This window comes from Manis pentadactyla, chromosome 11, assembly GCF_030020395.1.
Source record: "Manis pentadactyla isolate mManPen7 chromosome 11, mManPen7.hap1, whole genome shotgun sequence".
Classification (NCBI taxonomy): Eukaryota; Metazoa; Chordata; class Mammalia; order Pholidota; family Manidae; genus Manis; species Manis pentadactyla.
In genome coordinates, this window is record NC_080029.1 from 98,249,954 (window position 1) to 98,264,613 (window position 14,660).

Genomic DNA, 14,660 nt, shown 5'->3' on the forward strand with positions numbered 1-14,660 from the left:
GGGAGGCAGTGTCAAGTTGAGACTGTTCCCACGAGGGACTGCAGAGTAGAAGATCGTCCACGTATTGTAATAAGGTGGACTCGGAAGCTTTGTGGCAAAACTGTCCAAGTGAGTTGTTCAGAATGTCTTGTGTATGGGTCCGTCCAGGTGAAGGCGAAAAAATCTTGGGAGGAGGGGTCTCGGGAGGCTAAGGCAGGGCAGCGATAAAAGGGTGTATGGACTTGGGACTAAGGGATGGATAGGGACGATGGCCATGTTGATGAGGCGAAGGTCTTGGACGAGGCGGAAAGATCTGTTGGTTTTTTTAACAGCTAATATGGGGGTATTAAACGGGGAGTGAGTGGGTCTGAGGTAATTTTGTTTAAAAGATCTTGAATGATGGGTTGGAGGCCTATGAGGGCTGAAGTGGTTAGGGAGTATTGGGCCTGACAGATATACTGAGAAGGTCACGTAATTTGATAGAGGCAGGACATAGAGCCACGGAGGGGCTTGTAATGTCCCAAACTCTGGGATTTACAGGGTGTATGAGGGCGGAACTGGAGCTTTCATTGGGTAGAGGGGGGTCATTGGCTATGAGGGCCATCAGAAAGGGAGTACTGGGGGCTGTGGGAGTGGATATAGTTATGGAAACATGGAGGAGAGAAAGGATGTCCCGTCTTAGTAAGGGGATGGGACACTGGGGCATAACCAGGAAGGAGTGGGAGAAAGGTATGGGATTGTCTTGGATTGTGCATAAAAGGGGGGGGTTTTAATGGGAAAATCTGTTTACCTCCTACCCCGACTATAGGAGTAATGGCAGGCGTGGTAGGGCCCCGGTATTCCTGCAAGACTGAGAAGGTGGCTCCTGTATCTAGGAGGAAGGAGATGGGGCGACCGTCTACTATTAGAGTAACTCTGGGCTCTTGTTTGGTGATGGAAATGGTCGGGCGAGAAGCTCCCAGGCCCCGTCAATCTTCTTCTGCCAGCCCCACTATGGAGGGCTTAGGATGGGGGTTGTTCGTCCAGCCTCCCCTTCGGGTGGCTGGGCAATCAGACCTCCAGTGGCCCTTTTTGTGGCATCTGGGGCATGGGGTGGTAGCCCTTGACCAATGTCCTTCTTGTCTGCACTTGAAACAAGCTCCTGTGGGGGGTTTGTAGAAGAGTGCCCAGGTTGTGGTTTTATCAGCTGGGCCAACATTTGGAAATTGGCCTGATCAGCCTTTTGTTTACGGCGTTCTTTCTCCTCCTCCCGGTTATGGAAGACTTTAAAGGCCACTGTTAGGATCTCAGTCTGTGGGGTAGCAGGGCCCTGTTCTAACTTTTTGAGTTTAGCTTTAATGTCGGGGTAGCTTTGAGCCAGGAAGCATGTCATAAGGACATGTCTCCCGTTAGGCATTTCTGGGTCCAGGCTGGTAACTGTAATAGGGCTTGAGTGAGTCTGTCTAAGAACTCGGAGGGAGCTTTTGAAAATTGACTATTTACGAGCTGCTTTTTTCAGACCTGCTATTAAGCAGCAGGCGAAGATATCTCGAGAGCGGAGACTCACGGTGGTGTTATAATCTCAGTGTGGGTCTTGTTCGGGGACAGCGGTGGGGCCAGGGGGATAGGTGGGGTCAGTCCTGTGGGTTTTGGTGGCTGGCATTTGGGCAAAGTCTCAAACTCGTCTATGCTCTTCAGGAAGGAGGGTATTGGCCAGGAGCATGAAAATGTCATGATGTGTGAGGCTGTATGACTGGAGGGTTCATTGAAACTCTCTGATATATGTTGTGGGATCAGTGGAAAAGGAACTTAGGCATTTCTCAAGTTGGGCTAAATCTCTTAAGGAGAAAGGGACGTGAACGCGCATGATGCCTTCGGATCTTGCTACTTCTCGGAGGGGGGACGATAATTTTGGGAGGCTCTCGGGACCGAGTCTGAGGAGGACTGAAGGGTTCTGGCTCAGTCTGTGGGGGAGAAACAGGTGATGGGGGCAGAGACAGAGGAGGCTCTTGGAACTTAGAGGGGGGCTGAAAGGCTCAGGCTTGAACTGCAGGGGGGTGAGGTGGGGGAGGAGATGGTGGTGGAGGAAGGGGGAGAGGTTGTTGTAGGAGAGGAGGGGGAAAGGGAGTGAACGGGAGGCTTTTGCGGGGGAGACGGCTTGCAGGCTAGGAGAACTTGGGGGGGGGACGGGGGGAGGAGGCGGAAAGCTTCGGTATAGGGAATCTCCTTCCAGTTTTTCAGGCGCTGGCAGTAGTTAAAGAGATCGCGAGTGATGTTAGGATCAAGAGTTCCCTCTGAGGGCCATTGGTTGTTATTGTTTAGGGGCTATGTTGGCTAATCTTGGGAGCAGTATTTGCGGAGAAGTTTTGGTTTTATATCAGGCGTCAGGGAGAGGGTGGCTAGATACTTGAGCAGGCATTCAAGAGGTGAAGTTTCAGGGAGGGATGAGGAGGCTCCCATGGCTAAAGGACAGAGAAGGAGACAAACAGGGGAAGACGAACGGAGATCCTCGGACTGGGAGCAGACGGCAAGGAGACAAAGGGCGTCCCCGATGATCCTTGGTGATCTGCGGAAACTCGTGTACGAGTCAGTTTCTTAGGAAGTGTGGGTCATCACCCAGACTTCTCTAAGAAGGCAGAGTGCCGGAGTCCGAGGTACCTACTACTAGGAATTTTCGGCGGATGGAACAGATTTTGGCAGGTAGAACAGAAGGAGGAAGTGGAAAAGGGAGCGTTCTCATCCACAAAGGAGTCACCTCATTTATGGCTGTTGGAGGAGGGGCCTGAGAGTCTGTCGCAGCTGTGAAGGCCTGAGGCGGGGTTTATGGCTATTGGAGGGGGGCCTGAGGGTCTGCTGCAGCCGTGAAGGCTGGAGGCGGGGAGAGTTCCTTCTTCATCCCCGAGCGTCAGGGCCTTGCCGGACGATCACGGTCAATGGCACTGCGATAGCTCGGGGAAGAGTGGCCCACTCCGGGGGAAAACTTACCTAAAGGCCAAAGAGGAGTAGTGAGTGTGAGGAGCCAGCGCTGGAAAAAGAGGACGAGGGCAAGCTGCTGCTGGTGTCGGGGGTGAAGACGGGGCCCAGTTGGGCTGTCCCATCTCCCGGGTTTTGGCACCAGTGAAAGGAAAGGAGCGACACACAGCAGCAATTCACTGGAGAATTCCGCTTTACTGGGGAAAGGTGCTGGGTTATATAGGAAGGGGCATGGGGTGATTGTGGTGTTACTTCTACGGGGCTGGTGGCTATTGGCTAGGTGCTGGGAGTGGGAGTGGGGAGAGAGGTGATTGGTCTTTAGGTGGCGCCGTCGGGAACTGAGGACCCGGAAGAGAAGCCGGAAGTTCGCCATCTTACTGGTGGGGGCCCTTCAACTTTCATCACATAAATTCAGTTCCTAGAACTGGAATAATAAAGCAGGAAGGAAAACTGGAGTAAAATAACTATTTTGTGGAGCAGTATAAATAGCTTACAACAGTTCAAAGATATTCGGTTTAATGAGGATTACAAAAACACATGGATTAGTATAGTGAAAATTATTATTTTAGGAAGACACAAGATTATTTCCTTCAGTATAGGTCATTACAAAGGGCAGGTTTACTGCAAATTAAGAACGGTACCTGGAAGTAAATACAAGAAGACAAGAATAGTATTATAGAGTTACTTATAAATCCAAATATACACATTTAATGCATTAAAAAAATCATAGAAAATTCTGTAATATTTCAGAAAGGCAAAAGAATGAAAAAGGGTATATTGAGTGTGGTTTAGGAAGCTCAAAAATACATAACACAAGGTGAATTTTTTCTGTGATCAGTAGATGGAGGGGAATGGATGTTTCGTGTTAGTATATAAAATCAGTTTTATTTCACTACAGTAGCTTTGTAATGTGCGCCCTCTGGAGGATAACTAACGTCCTTGTGTGTGGACATGAAGCACTGATAGTCTGGAATTCAATGTTTATTTAACATATGGAAAGCCTTTGGAACACTTAAGGATGAGATCAAATTCTAGGTAATGAGTAAATTTCATAACCACTCATACACTTCTTAACTCTGTAATCTAGGTTTGACTACAATGAAACTAAACTAAAAAAGCAATTGATAAAGAATTAACAAGCTAACTGTATCAGACCATGCCATGAGAGCATGGCTTCTGCACTAGGTTTTGAAAGATAAATAGGGAGTTTGCCTGCTAGATAAAATGGGAGAAGGAAAAGAGAACAACAGATACAAAACAGCAGAATGGAGAACTAAAAGCAGTCATATTGTTAGGACATAGGAAGTCCTTACTGATTCTACCTTCAACATCAATCCCAAATCCATCCCCTTTGCCTTGCCACCACCCTAGCCTCCTATGCTGCTACTTTCATCCCTCCACAGACTGTAACAGCCTTCCTATTCTTCTTCTCAACCTTCACATCTCAATCTTCTCACGGTAAGCTGCCAGAATACTCTTCATAAAAGGTAAGTTATCTCATTCCTGTTCTCAAAAATTGTTTCCCATTGCTCTTAAAAACAAGTTCAAAATCATGCAAATGTGACTCTTGACTGTCATCCCATCGTTATCTCCTACTGAGCTCTCCCTCCCTCACTTTGCTACTGTCACCCTGGCTTTATATCAAAGTGGCCAAAATTCTTTCCACCTTTACATGCCATTTTCTCCCATGTCTTTCTTCATCTGGTTAATTACTGTGTATTATTACAACTAAAGTGCCACCTCCTGAGGGAAGACAGGGATTAAGAATCATAGCTGTAAAATCTACTCTACACATGTTGAAGGCAGTTCTTCTCTAGTTAACAGTTCAGTAACATACAGGAATAGCTAGCTGAACCAGAAAATGACTTTTCTCCACCCAAATCTCCAGAAAGCACTCCTGAACCTGGAAGTAAAATTTTTTTTATTAACATCTATCACAAAGTCTAAGAATCTGGACTTCTGCTCAAAGCTTTTATTTTTAGGTTCTTGGCCCAGAACAGACTAAAAAAAGCCCAAGTAGGCCAGAATATGAGAGGAGAGAAGTAAAAGCTGAGAAGTACACGATGGTAGTAGGACATGGCGTTGCTAGCAAAGGGGAAACTAAAAATTGTATTTTAAGAACTAAAAAGGTTAATAACTTCAATTGCATGGAATTAACTGATCATAGTATTGTTGAATAAAGGAACCTTTACATTTCCTACCATGTCTAACACAGTGCCTTGTCATTCAAATCACTGAATGCCTCTCAGCACAAAACTGTCTACCTGCAACTTCTGGGACCTGATTGGCTCCAAATTAGCTATTATTTCCAAGTTTTAAATGTTGTACTCTCCAAAATCACAATGACCAAGTAAGACTTAATCTAACCCTAAGCATTTTTGTGAATATATTTTTTGTTTTTTCATATTTTATGAATTAAGAATTGCAATGTATAATATTTTTTGCAATTCAACTCTTCAATTATTGTCAAAATATATAACTACATGAGAATGGATACAACTGGTATGTCACTGATTGGCTTCTTATAATTACAATTTAAGCAATATATGAAAAACCAGCAATTAAGTGTTGCTCAACGAATGCAAATTAAGTCTTTCACCTCAAGTTATCATGGTCAGAGACAGTATACAAACAAAACAGCAATATAACAAAAGCAATGAACAAGAGACACATATTAAGTACAGTGCAGCTCAAAAAAGGAGTGATCACTACTCCTGAGTGAATGAGAGGAAGGGAAGTTACTTGGATCAAGCCTAAAAATATGAACAGGAGTTGCCAGGATGAGGAAGGACAACTGAAACTAGCATTAATGTGTGCAAGGCATGGAAGTTTAAAATGGCACTGCATATTTGGAAAACCACGCATAGCTTGATTGGGTTGAAACACAGGATATGTGTGAAGAGTTGATGAGAGAGAAACTTGTATCAAACAGACGAACAGAACTATAGCAGTCTAGTAAGGAGTTCAATCAAATGGGGTCACTAAAAGATTTTACAGAGAAATAATCACATTCGTGTTTTAGTAAAAGCACTCTGGTAGCAATGAAGTGGCCCACTGGATTCTCTTAGAATAGTCTGGTCAAGAGATGATGGAGGTCTGATTCGAACTAATAGAATAGGAAAAAAGGAAGAGGACAGAATAAATGTAGAAGATGTCAAGTGATTTAATACGTAAAGTAAGATGAACCCATCACATTGGCACAACGAAAACAGAGTTATCTCTAATGACTATCAATGACTTAGTTACACACAGTATCATTGGTCAGAACAGGGAATATAGGAAAAGTATTAAATAAATACTGTTAAACTGAATTTCCTTATGTCAGATGAATAGGAGTAACTATAATTTGTAAAAGTTTAAATGTTTTTTAAAAGAGAAACTGAAATTTTAATCAATGTAATAAGAATGATGTAAAAAACAGAACTGAAGCAATATATGAAAAAGCAGCAACCACATGACATTGTTAAAGGGATTAAAAAAAAGCACTGTAGTTCATAACAGTCCACCTACTTACATAATAACTCATGTCCTGACATCTCCCCAAAGCAATCTGTGATCCATCCACAACACAGAATTTCTTCTTCCTTTCCCACATGTGCCATGCAATTTAAAACCTCTGCTTTGGTATAAACTGTTTTCTGCTAGAAATACGAAACCACACTCCCTCCTAATAAACTTCTTGCTTTTCTCCTACGATGCTTCCCAGCCATAACACTCCTGGGAAACATTCATCAAGGCTCATATTGTAATTCTTTCTCTAACTCTTTTTAGCAAAATAAATTGTCTCCTTAGTCATGCTTCTACATGACATGCACCTCTCTAATATGAAGCTCTGTGTGTATGTTGTTCCTACCTTCCCTCACCTGCCCCAGCATGAGCTTCTCAAAAGCAGGAACTTTCTCTTACTCATCTTGTATCCCTAGAGCCTGGTACATTACAAAATAATCAGTAAGTGTTTTCTTAATTGAAATGAAAAGTGGGTGAATGTTCCAAAATAACACAACACACAGCATCTAGGGGCAATTTTGACTCCACTCTGGGCTGGAATGCAGCCACTGCTGAAAAGGGTCAGTTCCACAGTTCACCTATTTATTCCTGTGTCTCTTGCCAACAGAGGTCTTAAGAAACGTGCTCTAGGAAAACGACTCACTATGAACAATGCTTCCCAAGCCCTGACTGTATCTAGACAACTGTACTAGATGCTGGACACACAGAGAAGTAATGGCAAAGTGTCATTACCCTTAAAGATTAGATATAATCCAAAGGCAGCCATTTTGTTTAAACCATTCATAGTTATGCAAACTTACAAAAATTTCACTCGTTAATGGTTCCTAATTTATGTTCAGTGTAAATTAGAACATTTGTTTATTTGTTCTAAGCTCTCAGTCTTCAAATTAAATTTTCCAAAGAAAGACATCATAAAAGTCATTAGCCTGGCCTGTAGTTTTGACTCTCCCACTCAACTGACCTGTAAATTTAGGTAAGTTACTCACACTTCATGCTTTAGTTCTCTCCTGTCAAATGTGGGGGTAGAACCCTACAGGAAGTTTCTAATTCTTGCTGAGGTCCATGTGTTCATTTTGGGATACAGTATACAAGTACAAATTTGCTCTGTTGGATATTTATAGCCTACAGATTTAAGTCAGGGGCAAAAAGCCTTAATTTATCTTATTAGTACAAAAGAGCTATCTCCCATCACTTATCATTTTAGTTATCCTTGTTTGATCCACTCTATTCACTACATAGGGGTACACGTATGAGATAATGTAACAGACTTTTGTGAAAATGCACCAGAGCTTATATTCCAAACCAATACTCTTCTCTTAAGTAGTAACTTTAAGTAGTAGTATACTTTTTCCAATAATATTGACATGGATTATTAAGTAATGCTTCTGAAATTCTCAAAAAAACTAATTTTATTAGTTGGACGTTTCTAAAACTGAGCATCATCATCCAGTTTGATAGTCCAACTTGTTTATCAAACTCAACTCTGAATACAGTATTCGACATCTACAAAAACAAAGAACCTGGCTATAGCTGAAGTTTAAAAAAAAAAAGCTGCACATTGTTTTTAATGGCAAAAGAAAGCAGGCCCAATTCTTATCAGTAGTGAACTGGTTAAGTATGACACATTCATAGTCAATGCAGCTGTAAAGAGAAATAAGCTCTTTGCATACTTACCTGGTGTTCTAAGATAAATTAAAAGCAAAGTATAGGACAACATATATAATATGCTACCTCCTGGTTAGAAAAAGGGAGTGGGACAAAAATGTGTGTTGGGTTACCTAGGGGAGGAATGGGAATTGGGCAAATGTGGAACAAGAATGGAAGGGAAATTTTATTTTTACATTTTTTGTTTTTGAAATATGTGCATGTATTACATATTTTAAAAAGTTAGATGCTTCAGGTTCTGAAGACAATTTTTTTGTAAGAGAATCTTTAAACAAATTTAGAGCAATGACAAAATTGATGTTTGGCCTCCCAAGATCCAAGTAAGATTTTTGTTCATAATTTGAATCCTGTAACTTGTACCCCTTCCCCCAGCAATAAAAGTAATATAGGTTCATTGTGAAAGGTCTGCAAGAAATAAATAAATTTTAATTTTTCTGACACTTTTCAGATTCTACAGATACTTCTTTTATATTTTCCCCACCCAACAAAATAAATCTTATTTCCACCCAATAAAACTGTAATGTGGATTATACATATATAGTGCATATGTGTTCACTGTGCATGCAGCATTGGTGATGGGCCCTTCTGTTTCAGGTGAGGGTTTTCAATTAGTCCCCCCTCACAGAAGAAGGCAAGCAAGCCATTTCCCTCTCTACAGTGAATGAGTGGTTCACAGAAGGCCACACAGACCTAAGCTGGGTCAATAAAAGGCCTTCTTGGGCTTCACTTTTAAAATTAGCAACGAAAACAGACCCTCTGGCCCTTAGGGTTATGATACAAGGAAGATGCTGCATTACATCCTGTGATATAACGTGATGGCATTCAAGCCAAAACAGTGAGGACAGCAGCCCAAGAGAGACAGAAACAGAAAAAGAACGAGCACCACTGTCTGAACCTTGAGTCCAGCTATATTTACACTTCTGGTGATGCGAGCCAATGAATGCTCTTTTTAGTTTAAGCTAGTCTGCCACATATCCCTGTTCCTTATACTCCAGAGTCCTGACAAATACAATATATCTCATCAAATCAATGAATATTCTTTAGAAGCATGGTCTGAAATGCTGAGATAACATTCCATTGCATGGATGTTCCATAAAATATCTGTCATTACCTTATTTCTACTAATAGTATTAATCTACTATCGATAATTTGGGTGGTGTCCAATTATTTACAATTAAATATGTTAAGTTTCTGTTAAAAGTCTCAATTGTACAATCAATTTCACCTTCCTAAAAACTACATGCAGAATTTCAAATTGTGTGCAGCACAGGAAACACTGGCTCAGGACTGTAACAAGTATATTATTTGAACATCTATTCTTCAAGACCCCCAACATTTTGTTTCTCAAGCAGTAAGTTTTTGGGACAACAGTCTCAGAGGAAAATAACTTACAAATTCCAAGCTCCTTATACACACAATGAATGACAAGTGAGAGCCTTTATACTAAACACACAAATCCTTAAAAGCTATTTTTTTTGCCCTTATCCTATATTAATCTACCAATTCTTTTTCCAATGAGATTTTTTTTTTCACAATTCAAAATTTTCTTAAAAAAATGGAAGTTAGTGCTTTTGAATTTGCTAAACCATGTCCTAACATGAGAAACTAATAAAGCTCAAGCCATCATTTGTCCAATCTTGTTAAAATAGTGACAAATAAGAGATTCTGTAAGATACCCTGTATAGCTACAACTCATCTCTGCCCCTCCAAAAAGGTAGACAGAAAGGAAGTAAATTTTTAGGGCATTAAAATTGTTAAATATTAAGACAAGAAAAACAATACTATTAAACATTCAGTCACTAATCACAACTATGAGCTTGAGTAGGGAAATACAGTAAGGGTCACAGCTTGGTAATACATTTAACCAAGTAGACTTATTCTACCTTTTGACAATTTTTTCCCTTATAAGACATTTCAAGTCAAATATGCAATGCCCAATCTGAAAGAGGATCTACTGAAGAATAATTTTTGGTATGAACTCAGTCTGCCTTAAATGCTTTTTAAAAAGATTATTAGAAGTACTAAGCAACTTCATGCTAGAATGGCTGGACCATGGGATTACAATACAGTTAACTCATCAATGGCTTTATTAACTTAGTGCATGACACTACAGTTATTATTTAGTATTATTAAACCAGCAAAAAAATCAATCAATCTACCATCTCTTACTTTCCCATTCACTGCTGCATAAATTCCTGTGTTTAGAAAATGCCTGCTTTTGCCTCTAGTAAAAATAAAAAAGATCTTAGAAGAGGTCAAGCATATTAAATTTCTTTCACATATGTTTATTCTTCTATTCTTTTTTTCATCAAGGTAGTTCTCTTTTTAGATCTTAAGCACAAATCATTTCTTACTTTCTTGTATAAAACCAGTATAGTTTTTTTTTTAGTGGTATCCCACTACCTATTTCCATTAGATTCTGTCTAAAACATAAGGCAGAACAAAAAGATTCAGAATATTAAAATTATCAACAAAAAACCTATAAAAGATATTGAATGTATGTGTCAGAAACATGGTTCTAGTTAACATCTGGACTAGACTGAGGTGACGGCAATTTTCCAACAAACAATACATCTTTAATAAAAAAGAAGTTTCCCTAAAAGAGCAAGTCACTTCCATTGACTATTTAAATCCTACCAAACAACAACAAAGACCAGTAATTAACTTTTAGAAAGTCTTTTCGCAACAAACAAGCATGAAATGGCAACCAGGCCCCTTCACTTTTTTTAAAACAGAGAATGGTTTAAGGGAATTATAAAGGAAGTAAAAAATAAATTACTAAATAGACTTGATGCCACCAAAAGAGTTTAACTATTTGTAAACAGAGCATAAAAGTTTTCACTACTTGACATCTGATTAGGGATCCAGAATGGTTATCCACGTAAGAGAGAGATGCAGGAAAAATTACTTAACAAAAAACTGGAGGGAATTTTTCATTTACCTATGTATCAATGTAAAATCTTACTCTTCTTGGTTAAGAAATAACAAAAAGTTAAAACAACTATATATTCAACTTTATACTGTACATGCTGCGTTGGCCCTAACAGACTGGAGAAACAGCCAAATTAAACAATACGTTTAATTAAAATTCTTGTAAAAATTGAGTACTTCACGGGACACTATGATTCTCATCGCCTCTCCTACATTACCTTTTCAGTGATGATCTTCAAGTTAATCCTAGTGCTAAGCCATGTATTCGACAAAGTATTGCTTAGGGAACATAAGCAGAAACATTTAAGAACACAAACTAAAAATGCAGATGTATTTAAAAGAAACACTTCATATAGTTATAATAATATCTGTAATATAAATAAACATTTAATAAATAAAAATGCTCAAGGTATCACAAGAAACACATTCTTAAAGAACCAAAGGCACTGCCTACAACTGGCTTGGTTTGCACAAACTAAAACAAGACAGAAATCTTAACTATTATCAAAACTTACATATCACTGTAAGAATTATCAAATACTATGTCTTTCAGGTAATGGCAAGAATTTTCCTCCCTTTTGCAAATGTGCCTTCTTTGGAAATGTAAAGATTAATTCGAAAAGACTATACAAAAAGTTTTACACGAATTCAAAAAGATATTATTACTATCCCAAATCTCTGGCACTTAAAATACCAAGACGAGACAGACTTCCCTAAGCTTCTATTTCATAAATTTATGATAATGCAGCACCACCATAATACACAAGAAACACGCACAAAAACGCCTCAAAAGGTGGGGGGAAGCAAACTGATGCTAATTTTGGGTCCAAATAATTCCCACATAGATGTTTTTGAATAGCAACCCGAAATGTTACTGTATTTTTAAAAAATCTGTAAATCCGTTCATTAAACCTTGAATCTTTACAAATCACCATTCACCTACATCAATTCGTTTACTTGTACACTGCTGATATTTTTAACTCTGAATACTGGGAAATTTCCAAGTCAAGAAAAAAGCCACTTGGGGCCAATCCCTCTATTACCCTCTCACCCCGCGCCGAAACACACAAAAAGCAAAACGTCTCCAGCTTTTCTGTTTAAACAAAACAAGTAGTTCAACTACTTTTTTTCAGCTGCCCTTGCTCTGAATTCTCCACTAGACTTTTACCTTAAACCAAAACGGACCCTGGACAAGACATAATAAGCTATGTTTCCCTGAGACTCCCAAGTGGTGTTTCGTGGTCAGGCTTAGGAGCAGTAAGGCCCCCCTAGTTCTCAGACCCTTGTGCTAACATTTCGCATCCACTCAGTTCAAATGTGAACAGGGGCCCGGAATGCTGGGCCCGAAGGGCAGCCGGGGCCTAGACCGCTGGATGGTTCTGGAGGCGGCTCGCGCGGTGGAGAGGAGGTAAGGAGGCGCAGAGAAGCAGCCGCTAGAGGCCAGGGGTGTCCATGTAAACCGAGGAGGCGCTCGGACTTGGAGCGCTATGCTCGGGACCCCCTTCGCTGCCTCCTTTACCCTCCCCTCCCCCATGCTTGAGGAGCAGGGCCCGGGCCGGTGCGGGAAGGGGGAGGAGGTAAACCCGTCCTGTCACTGCATCGGGAGAGGCTGGAAGAAACACAAGTTCTACTGGGAGAAGCTGCGGTCGTCCCTGACTCGGCTCCTAAAACCAGACACATCCTCCAGCCCCAAAGTCCCGTCCTCAGCGCCTCACCAGGTCGTAGTCCTCCTCATCATCGCACATGAAATCATCCTCCATGTCAGACATCTTGGCCGGGTGAGGGGCGGGGGAGGAGAAACTGGAGACAACCTCCTCCCACAATCCTCCACGGCTCGAGGCGTCACTCCCAGCTTCTCTTCGCCTTGCCGTCGCTCTTAGAGGAGCTGAACGTTTCCTGCCGGAACTAATGCGCTCGACACTGAGAGGATTCGCTACGACGCCAAAAGGGAGTGCACCACTCCCTCTTCCGGCGAGACTGTTGGTGCCTTAGCAACTGAAATTAGCAACTGGGAATTCGTCAAGTGGATCTCAGCTGAAGGGCTTTGGAAACGCTGCGCTCACGTTGAGCAGTTTCCAGCCTCCTGGGCAAGGGAACAGTCTCCTCCCTTGCCTGGGACTCTGGAACCATCTCGTTCTGATGAAACTAAGAGGCAATCTAGGATCATACGCCTTTCGCGGAGAAAAGGCTGACATGCCCGTCCTGTATGACAGGTAGTATTTCTGCCATGATTATCTTTGTGCATTTAGCCCACACATTTGCGGTGGGTGTTCTGTGATGTTTGGAGACCTTTTCAGCAACACCGTGTACACGTAATAATATATTTGTAGTCGGCAAAATGATTCTGTGGATATCCTAAATTAGCTGAGCATCAATCAGTTGAAGCGCCTAAAGTCTTACTCAGTTCAATGAATTATAAACTGACCTTTACTGCGCTTGGGACCAAACTAGGGTAACGACTAGATTTTAAACAGTGCGTATTTTTGCACAAAATCATTAACAAAATTTAAAAAAATTGAAATAAAGGGGAAAAACTGCTTTTCAAGCAGCATTTTCCTATAAAGTTACAGTTCTGTTTACTTGAATCCACAAATTTCGTACAGTTGTGGCATAGATACAATTTTAGAATCTTTTTGCATATGAACAGCATAGGACAATGTATGCAATATACTATTGACTGATTATTTTAATAGTCGTGTATAATCCCTCTGTTGAATGTACCAATGCACCGTAATTTACTTAGGAATGCCATTATTGTTTTACATTTAAAATATTGGAAAAACAACACTATTTTAAACAATTCTGCAGTGAATATCCTTGTCACTTTATTTATTCTTAGGGAAAAGTCCAGGAAGAGGTATTGCAGGCTGGATTTTTTTTTTTTTTAGTAATCACTTCAATTGCGATCTTCTTGGTCATAGTCCTTAAAAGTCATATTTATAACAATAATACTGCCTACCTATAAAAAAGTTTTTCTCTAATATTTTTCCAACCGTTTTATTATGAGAAACTTCAAACATACAGATAAAGTGGAAGAACAGCCCAGTGAACATGTGTATATCCACTATCAGCCTTATTTGTATGTGTATGTATTCCCTGAATCAATTGAAAGTAAGATGCAGATATCATGAGAAATCACTCTTAAATGCAGCTATGTGTATTTCCTAAAAATAAGGACATTCTTTTAAGTCATTATATCATTATTGCACTAAGACAATTAATAATTCCCTGGTATCTCTAATATCCAGTCCATATTGAAAATTCTCTTATTAAACATAGAATTTTAGAATTGGGAGAGCCTTTAGTAATGTCACTTTAGAATCCGAGACTTCCCAAGCATAGCATTTCAGTAGAACTCAATTTACCAAATCCCACCCCAGAGATTTTGATTCAGTAGGTTTGTGCTAGACCTCAGGAATCTGTACTTGTAAACCTTAAAATGAATAAAAATCTCTCTATAAACTGGTTTAACTATACATCCTAGTTTGCTTGGGACAGCCTGGGTTTAGTACTTGTCCCAGAATAATAGTTATCAGTATCCATCACTTTCAGAAGTTTGGACAATAAATCACATGGTTACTGTGCCTGAAATCCATAATTCTTCAAAAAGAGGAAATCTAGAATCC

General features: G+C 40.4%; 2 protein-coding genes across 5 annotated transcripts in view; one reads left to right on the forward strand and one right to left on the reverse strand.

Annotated features, from left to right (window-relative positions):
- The window catches only part of COPS2 (COP9 signalosome subunit 2), a 34,292-nt gene extending 21,347 nt beyond the window's left edge, over positions 1-12,945 (reverse strand). For 2 of the 3 annotated variants that reach the window (XM_057488791.1, XM_057488790.1), the window contains exons 1-2: positions 12,750-12,784; positions 11,253-11,313 (exon numbers count right to left, since the gene is read on the reverse strand). In XM_057488791.1, the coding sequence (XP_057344774.1) occupies positions 11,253-11,313; positions 12,750-12,772 (84 nt within the window). In that variant the 5' untranslated portion in view covers positions 12,773-12,784. Of the gene's footprint in view, positions 1-11,252; positions 11,314-12,749 lie in introns of all 3 variants that reach the window. The other variant, XM_036895146.2, reaches the window with a different exon arrangement.
- Positions 12,946-13,031: 86 nt separating this feature from the next.
- The window catches only part of GALK2 (galactokinase 2), a 186,577-nt gene continuing 184,948 nt past the window's right edge, over positions 13,032-14,660 (forward strand). For both annotated transcript variants that reach the window (XM_036895132.2, XM_036895136.2), the window contains exon 1: positions 13,032-13,247. In XM_036895132.2, coding sequence (XP_036751027.2) covers positions 13,174-13,247 — 74 coding nt within the window. In that variant the 5' untranslated portion in view covers positions 13,032-13,173. The remainder of the gene's footprint in view (positions 13,248-14,660) is intronic.